The sequence below is a fragment of the Melanaphis sacchari genome, unplaced genomic scaffold (assembly GCF_002803265.2).
Source record: "Melanaphis sacchari strain LSU unplaced genomic scaffold, SCAv2.0 Contig4_pilon_pilon, whole genome shotgun sequence".
Lineage (NCBI taxonomy): Eukaryota > Metazoa > Arthropoda > Insecta > Hemiptera > Aphididae > Melanaphis > Melanaphis sacchari.
This window is the reverse complement of record NW_020271335.1, coordinates 1,045,104-1,054,823: the sequence shown is the minus strand read 5'-3', so window position 1 is coordinate 1,054,823 and position 9,720 is coordinate 1,045,104. Positions and strand designations below refer to the sequence as shown.

The 9,720-nt window shown below is 28.7% G+C and overlaps 1 protein-coding gene across 1 annotated transcript; it reads left to right on the top strand.

The window, feature by feature from the left end:
• The first annotated feature begins 685 nt into the window (after positions 1 to 685).
• On the top strand, positions 686 to 6,795 carry LOC112599156. Its single transcript, XM_025345936.1, has 6 exons — positions 686 to 878; positions 1,311 to 1,440; positions 1,545 to 1,681; positions 1,750 to 1,881; positions 5,995 to 6,063; positions 6,562 to 6,795. The coding sequence occupies exons 1-6, from the start codon at positions 687 to 689 to the stop codon at positions 6,739 to 6,741; spliced, it is 840 nt and encodes a 279-aa protein (XP_025201721.1). The 5' UTR covers position 686; the 3' UTR covers positions 6,742 to 6,795.
• The last annotated feature ends 2,925 nt before the right edge of the window (positions 6,796 to 9,720 follow it).

Below are 9,720 nucleotides of genomic sequence, written 5' to 3'. Positions count from 1 at the left end.
TCGGGATCACGGCACCTCAATGACTGGTGTTTGGTAAAATGTCACGATTACACACGGGTCGCTCTCTAAGCCATTTATTGATAGCAGTAATAAAATAATTTATCGGAAAGTGCACCGAAAACTTATATAACATTCTTTTAAACATATTTAAATGGGAACATATGAAGATTTTTTCATAATCTAAAACAAAATAATGCGTTAAAATTTATTGGCGTACATTAAACATCAAAAAATAAAGTATGGTCTAAAGGGGATTAAATAATGTACTACATGCGTTTAGGGTAAACCCTATAATTAAAATCGTGATAATAAAAGTTAACGAATAACAAATAAATAACTCATCATTTAATATTCATTTTTCAATATTTATCAACACTAGTAAATAACAATAGCTAAAAATATATTACAAGTGTTTACATTCAAGAAAGATATTTAAAAAAAAATTATATTAATAAATGAAATATGATCAAATGATCAATGCTGTCATATGCTGCATTCTTTCTGTCAGTAATCCACTATTTAACTATTAAAAATAACCTAACCTAGTGGTAATGTAAAAATGAATATAGCAGTCTATTTTATATCATGTGTTATAAGTTATAACTGTTAAAAACATATGAATTCATTATTTATAAATATAGTTGAATACTGTGTTTTAATATATTAAAATGTATATGTTTAAAGGTATGGTGAAAACTTTGCTAAATGCTAAAAAGGTTGTTTATACAAAAATTGGATTTTATAATAAACCAGATTGGCACTCAATATTTGTTCCCGAGAATGAAGAAAATTATAAGAAAACAATAATGGATCCATTAGTCAATTTTATAAATTCGTTTAGTATTAGTGGTATTGTCATTTATTTTAGATATATTCATGTAAGTGAAATAAAAAATAGTTTTATTATAAAATTGTATTTGTAAAACAGTTCGTCTTTATAATCATATAAAAATACGCCTAAACGCAAATTAAATATTTCATCAATTTTCGAAAGGTCCTTTTATGAGATTATAATTTATTCAGAAAAGATAATTTTCTAAGATATCTTTATCAGTATCATAAAAAAATCATTGAAACATAACATGGTTTTGAATTATAGTACTTGAGTGTACCCATTATTTATAATTCTCTGATCACAAGTATCAAGTAATGATAGCTATGTTTTATTATCTTGTGAGAATTAGCCATATAGTTCTAACTTATTGCTAAAAAAATTTAATCAACTCAGCATTAAGTTTATTCTTATGTATAAAAATAAATATATTACATCACGCTTATTTCATTTCTATTAAATTGTTTAATTTTTTAAGTTGGACAAAACAGTTTCTCCCAAAGACTACACTTCATTTGTCAATCGATTGAAACAAGAAGTAAAACATAAAATTAAAGTTGGTTTAGTCATACATGGAGCGTTCTATCAACAGTATTCAAATACTTCGAGTAAGTAAATTATATCTATATCATTACTTATAAGGACAGTAAAAAATTGTTATAATTTATGTTTATGTATATTATTTCTTTATTTTCCAATTATGTTCTTAAAGGTTTTGATTTTACAATAACAAATGAAGCGTTGGATATGTATTATATTATATTTACATATATAAACTTTTGTAATTCAGTCACTAAGAAATGTGGTGTGGCTCCAATAAAAAGCCCAAATCCTAATATTACGTCTATGGTTAGTTCCTACTCTTAAAAATAGTAAAATATTTATATTTAAAAATACATTATTAAAGAATTTTTCAGGAAATAATAACTTCTGCTGTAACTAATTCAACAATGGATAAGACGAAAATTTACGCGGTGCTTCAGTGTACTGTAAGAATTACAAGAGGTCAACCGTTAGTATTGAAGAAGATTATTACTACGTATTCAACGGTATGATTAATATTATATATATTTTTTTTTTTTTTAAGTTTATTAAGGCTTCAACAACAAAGATTATTAACCTACATTTGTTTAAAGTATAACAAGGGAGAGAGGTTTTACATATATTACATTTGGTAGAATTTTACATAAAAGGGTATTTACAATGTGTGGAATATGATATTGTAGATATATTTAATAGTATATGTTAAAGATTTAACTGAACCTAGAATTATTAAAATGTTTAAACAATTATTTTATTTTTATTCATACCAATCAAATTATACCAAATTGTTTAAATCAGACCCTCATGATAAGAACGCTTGTTCTACACTCGTAATAATAAAGTTATGTAGACAAGGGCGTCACTGTTTTCGACCGAAATTTACCCTTCCCTTTTCGGCCAGTGTCACTCTTCTGCCAGCATAGTTTTTTTTAAATTTACAATTTTAACAACGGATCATATTATTTAATATATAATTATTAATTACATCTGTTAAATTAAAAATTAATTTTTGTTTGACAAATTTTAATATTTTTTTAGTCTTCGTTCTTCAATGTAAGTTTAATTTCGTTCGTAGTTTGATTTTTCGGAAGTAAAGATAAACAAGCATTATTTTTTGTTTGACATAATACAATGTTAAACGCCATCCAATCAGTTATAATAATGTGCCTGAAGTATACCTATAGTATACTCTAAAGTTAATAGAGTATAGTAGTAATGCCAAAATGTTGTACCTTATCGTTTTCATCTTATCTAATATATATTATATTATATTATATCATGGAAAACCCGTTATATGTTATTGTGGTCATCCATTTAACACGAAACACAGTCGCACATACATTGTATGAAACAATTATAAACTCCGTTGATTTGGTTTGTTGTATCCGTTAACCATTTTAGTCTCGCCTCTTTTCTTCTTATTATGGCTTCTTTGCACACTGAATTGAACCGTGGTTTCCTTTTAGCTTTCCTTTGTTTTCCGATGATTTTCTCTGATGTCTTTGTAATGATGTTTTTTATAATCTCCCAAAGTGATTCAGTATTATGAGTCTCATTAATATCTGTTAGTTGTGTTAATCTCTCCATTTCAATTTAAAAAAACGTTACAGATATCTTCATTAGGTATCTAGCTTTGATATTTCATATTTGACACAGTTGGAGTTATCAATCTGTTTTCTCGCCTTCAGCTTAATATTGATCTTCCCAACTCCGCTCCTCTATATACTCGTACGTCGTTGACAGCATTTATGAATCTTTCACTCACTAGGATATGGTCAATTTGATTGGTATGTTGTCCAACTGGTGACCTCCACGTACCTTTGTGTATATCCTTATGGGGAAACATTGAGCTCGTTATCCTGAATCTTTTGCCAGTTGCAAGGTCTATTAGTTTCATACCATTATCGTTTGTTGTTTCGTGTAAGCTATACTACTTCCCTATGTTAGGTTTTAGGAACTGTTCTTTTCCTATCTTCGCATTCATTTCATCCAGTATAATTCTTATTTTGTTATTGTTTATTCTTGACAAGATATCTTCCACCTCTGCATAAAATTCTTCTTTTTCTTCTTGTGACTTCTCTTCCGTTAGTGCATGTACATTAATAAATATTATATCAAAAAACTTAGCCTTAACTGTAAGAATAGCAATTCTATAGCTGATAACTTTGAAATATTTAATCGTATGTACTAGGCTTTTGTGTACTGCGAAACCAACTCCAAACTGTCGTCTTTCATTGCATTTGCCATACAAAATAGTGGTATCATTTATTTCTATAGTTCCTTCGTCAACCCATCTGATTTCCTGTAATGCTACTATCTTGACTTTATATTTCTCAATTTCTTTGACTATACTTATAGCTGTTCTAGGTTGGAACATTGTCCGCACATTTCATGTTCCAAAAAGTAAATCATGTTTCATATGTCCGTTCGTTTTTCCATTGAATCTATATGTCCGAGGCTTGTTGTTGTTTGGTTCCTGAACACTAAATTTTTACAAAACAGGGTTATTAGCCCTGCGCTAAACCCCCAACCTGGAGGGCCAGTCCACACCACCAATTAAAAGCAGTGTGGAGCTATTGCGATACACTATGAGGTCCATATCAAGTGTATAAGGGCGATGGGCGCGCCACATTCCATACGTACCTATACTTTTTAGTACCTACCGAGTCGTGATAGACATTATTTAAATTTAAATTAAAAGAACAAAAATAATTTATAATGGCTGAATTCATTGAAAGTAACCGGGAAAAGTGTTTATTAATTTTTAAAAATTATAAGTTTTCAAAAGCTAATACAAAATTAGACGGCACAACTCGTTGGAAATGCATTAATCGTAAGTGTGTTGCTATATTATATACAAATAAAACAAATACAATTTGTTCTAAAAACGAAAATATAATACACGCAAATCATGATCCATATACAAGAAATTTAATTGATCGTCAAACTCTTAATACAGCTTGATAAAGAAAAGCCGAAGAAGATATTTATGACAGACCAAAAAAAATTATTATGGAAGAAATATGTAAAACTCTGACATTGAATACTAATATTATAGACGTTCAAAGAATAAGCAAAAATGTTTATGAGAAACGTAAGAAAATTCTTCCTTTTAATCCTAATGACGTTGGGGGAGTACGTAAACCTTTAGACGATATGAAACCGGTAACAAAAGAAGGTGAGACTTTTTTATTGATAAAAAAAAAAATGTTGTTATTATTTTCTTGTAACACAATTTTAAAGTTAATATTTGAAATAGATACAATTTATATGGATGGTACATTTAAATTTTGTCCTCGGTTTTTTAAACAAATGTTTACCATTCATATACTTAAAAATGGTGATTATATTCCTATAAATTTTTGTTTAATCTTAAACAAAAGTTATGAAACTTATGAATACACTTTTAATAAGATAAAAAGTCTATTAAATCAATTTGATATTCAATTTTCTCCAAAACTGGTCACAATAGACATTGAAATGACAATTCACAAAGCTGTAGAATTTGTTTGGCCTAACTTTAAAATAGTGGGTTGTAGATTTCATTTGACTCAAGCTCGGTGGCGAAGTGTACAAAAATTTGGATTATCCCTAGATTATAAAAATATGTACTCTAAAATAGGACAATGGATTAGACATACTTTTTGATTATTTTTTTTGACCCACATGAAGTACCAGAATGTATTGTAAATGATTTTATGTCAGACTCTTCTGATGATGAAAGATTAAAAAAATATTGTGATTTCATAACTGACAATTTCATAAATAAAGAAAGCTTATTTCCACCTCAATATTGGGCTGCTGAGTCGACAAGTTTGGCTAGAATTACTAATGCTTGCGAGTCATTCCACTCTTTTTTTAATCAATGCTTTTATAAACATACTCTACCTATAATGAGCTGGTTAGCTATACTTATAAATGATGTTCAAACAGATATATATATATATAAATATATATAAATTAAAAGTATCAACATTTTAAAAACACCTCGTGATACAAAAATTGTGGAACAGTTATGCCTTTTTATAAAACTCCATTAAGCAATTTTATTAATTTTATATCTTATAAATATGTAAAACAATTTGTTAAACGTCAAATGAAAAACATTGTCATATTTAATGAATTTATTCAATATGCAATTTGTTTTAAATTTTATACTTTTTTTCTATACAAAAAAAAATTACTATTTCATATTTACTTCAATATTGTAGCCACAAAACTCAACAAAATTCATATTCATGATGTTTTCAAAAGTATTTCGGTAATACTTAAATTACTTATGTGCTTAAAATACTTTTAAAATATTAAGTACCAATAATTCATTTTTTTTCTCATCCATAATGCGATTTGAACATATAAGCTGTTAAGTTACTCATCAAATATAAAATCTTTTTATTTAGTTACACAAATTCTCATAGAAATAGATAATTTGATGAACTGAATATGCAATTTCTTGGTTGCCTTTACGTGAAATTAGCTAACATTTTAATCTCTATGCTACAGATAACAGTTTTTTTCTCAGTGAAACATATTTTGGGCACGGTTCAATAATGTCTTTGTCTTTAGATTTTTTATTTTGTGTTTCTACACTGAAAATCATTATTTTGTTTTTATTACAGTATTGTAGCATCAATACAACAAATTCATCTCTCTGGTGTGCGAGCCCTTCTCAGCTTTCATATGATCAAGTAAATATACTTTAAAGGTTATTTAATTTCCAATTTTAGTACAGGATTTAATCATAGCGTCAGACAAATCCGATACACAGACGGCAAGAGAAGAAACAGCATGAAATGTACTGTGAAAAACTAAGTGTGATATGTAATAAAATAAACTTTAGGGAAAAAAATATATACAGCTGGAGATATTTTTAACTTAAACTTATATAACCTTACCAAACAGATCATACCTTAATATTAATACCATTTAGTATATTTATATTTCACAATAAACGATTGAATTTTGAACACAAAAAACACAGCACAGAACGTACTTAATGATATAAGCTGACAAATCTTCAACATTCGCAATCGATTTTTGTTTACAATGATAACACGACATATAAAATTAATTTAATTAAAATTTAACACATCTATTACAGTAACTCACTCTGCTCACTCTAATTTACAGTAAAATTGTAATCATTTTCCCATCCTATTAAAATATTTTTTTGTTATTTATTTTAGGCGGCTTACTCAAAAAAAAACTTTAAAGGGATCTACTTAGAGGTTCTTGATGGAGATGATTTCAATTCCAGTTGTGGTTGTGGACAATTTCCAGTAACAAAAGCATATATTAGTGGGTGGAAATCAACTAAGCTCACACCATGTTCTAGATTTGGTGAAATAGAAAAAACAAACACATGATAAATAAAATTGTAATTATTACACAATGCAATAACAATTAATCATAGATTTTTATAATTGTTCTCACTGAGTCATAATAAATATATGTGTTTAAAACATTAAAAATAATAATATTTAATACCACTACTAATACAATTTGTGTTCTGTTCAAAAATCATCACTTTTATCATACTATGTATATGCATATCAAAACCTAACAAAAAAATATTTCTTTAGAATATTAAATTATGATGAAAATATATAGTATCTGTGATTAGTATTTTCATAAATTTTAAATATTTCCTGAGGTAATTAGTGTCAACTATTGTAAATTGTAATAACGTGAAAATAAAGCAAAAGTAGGTTAAAAATATCTAAGTTAAAAGTATGTCAAAAAGATGCGGCCGAATTGACACAAGGGACATAAGCCTTGTATGTAAGTCCGGTATTAAAAATTATTGAATATGCTTGTTCTCGTGTTATTACCTTCCTCCTGTTCTTTGGAGGGCTCTCGAGATTGTTATTCGAGAATATGATCAAATACACCGTTACGCAAATTATATAATAAAAGAACATGTACTAACAATAAGTATTTTAGACATGCACCTTACCTGATTCGCTGCAGTGAATACTTATAGTATGTTCCTCGGAGAAAGATGAGAGGTGACACAAATTACGATACGACTTAAGAAAAACTTAAGTTTAAATAAGAAAAACAACTCTGATTTAACTTATAAAAAAAAAGTTCAGCTGTCACTCGCGGAATCTTGTGTGTATGCCGTATTGCCGTGTGGTGGTTTTGGGAAGAACTCCTGCTCGCTTGTCTGGTGCGCCTGCATTTATTTTGTAACTTAGTCGGTGCTCATGCACTCGATAGCTTGGCTGGTGCTCATGCACTGATGAGATAAGACGACCTGGTCAAGCCAGCCAGAGTCACAGGTGGCATCATCAAAGGTCTCCGCGTTTTCTAAAGAAATAGGATTTCTCCTAAGCGACAGAGACCCTCATTGGACCATCCCTTGTCTTTGGCGGCACACGAAACTGGGTCAAACGCTTTGCAGCACATTGCCACAAATCATGTGTCAATCCCTTTGTAACCATATAATATAAGTCGTTTCTTTTATCAGTGGTGAAAGTGACGCGGCTTCGGCGGTCGATGAGAATTTGTTTAAAACAAACAAATTAAAACCAAAAAAAAAAAGAAAGAACTCACCGAATAACGTCTTAGTTAAATAATAAAATATAATCAAAACAATGCTTCGTAGACAAGACAAACATTTTAACCATGTATGTGGATAAACAATAAAAATGATTACCGGTGACGGTTACGAACACCTTCGGGTGTGGAAGATAAAGTGATCTGTTTTCGCGGACCGGTACTCGTCTAGCACGACTTGTCTTCCCGTCCCGCCTAGGCCTTTTACGGCGTTGGTGGGAGAGTTGACAATATCGTGACTTTACCCCGTACCCGTGTTTGTCGTGGTGATAGTGAAGACCGGTTGCTGCGGTGTCTGAACTTTGTACCGACGATCGTTGCGTACCGTGTCAAAAGGATGTTTATGAGGTTTTAATCTGCGTGCGACTACTTGACCGTTAATTTATTTATTTAAATTTTATGAATATGTAATATACAATGATGTGTGAGCATATCATTATACACTATAAAAACTCGCGATTGAATTTAAATTAAAATTATGATAAAAATAAAATGTAATTAAAAAATAAGAACTGTTTGATACTCAAAAAGTCTCAATTAGCAATTATGAATACCAGCTATTATCAAAACGTATTCAAAATTATGAAAAAAAAATATAACTAAGCCTATAATTTGATAAAGATAAATTAATGATTAGACTAATATACAAAAATGTATTTATTCAATGTTCTGAATAAAAATAATTTGTAACTATTTCTTGTATACTCAAAAATCAAATTAGTTTACCAAAAAAACTTTAAATATTGCTTTGTACTCAATCAATATTTAAATATGCTGAAGTTTTTTATATTTAAGCTCCAGGGATAATAGACAAGTAACACAGGGTTTTCGGGAATATTTTGAAATACACAATCGTAAAAAAAACTAGAATTCAGTTAATCTATCAACAATAAGAAATTAACGCTTGTCTAAAAATTAAAAAACTGACAGTTTTTTATGTTTTTATACACATATAATCAACTAGCCGACCCGTCATGACTAAGTATGTAATATAATATCGCCTCAATTCGTACGTGCCTTTCATAAACCCGGGCGGCATTTCGTACGTCATTTAGGAGGGGAGAGATGGTATTCATTTCTTCTACTTAAGTCAATGAGAATAAATTAGGAATATTTATATTTTTAATAATTTTAAAAATGTGAGGAAGAATTTTCGTTATTGTTTTCATAATACTTCACGTCTTCACATAAAAAATAAAATAAAATATTAATTATCATAATAAATAAAAATAAAGTTTATTGTTTGATATTTTAACTTTACAAAAGCGCAGTCACAACATTGATTTCTAGTTTAGCCAATTTAGGAAATAACAGTTAAACATCATTTCACATAACGAGTAAGGGAATAATTGCAAACGGTCAGTCTTTAAGGAGTTTAATATAGGCAATCTTATAAGAAGTTCGTACGATCCGTACCGGTGTATGTGTGGTAAGTTATTGTTTGTGTTAGTGACACTGCCAGCCAGGTGGGTACCTAATGATACAGGTAGAAGTTCTGAAAACACAATATTATTTTATAATATGGCCTATGAGTGATATTAACACATAATCCATTGTTGTACAACGTTGCTAAAAAAAAATTATTCAACTACTACAAAATTAAATAAAGATATATACATAAAATAACCAAGATTATTGATTAAAAATGTTTTAAATTTAAAGTATAAAATAAAAAAATCTATTACACTTATACATGTAATCACGATGTAATAATAAATGATACTATAAATATACAATTTACTTAATAAATAAATAAATTTAATAAAATTATAATATAAATAATA

Coding starts and splice junctions, on each gene's coding strand:
- LOC112599156 (XM_025345936.1), top strand. CDS start 687: ATGGTGAAAACTTTGCTAAATGCTAAAAAGGTTGTTTATACAAAAATT. Junction 1,441..1,544: donor ACAGTATTCAAATACTTCGA/GTAAGTAAATTA, acceptor ATGTTCTTAAAG/GTTTTGATTTTACAATAACA. Junction 1,882..5,994: donor TTATTACTACGTATTCAACG/GTATGATTAATA, acceptor TTTTTATTACAG/TATTGTAGCATCAATACAAC.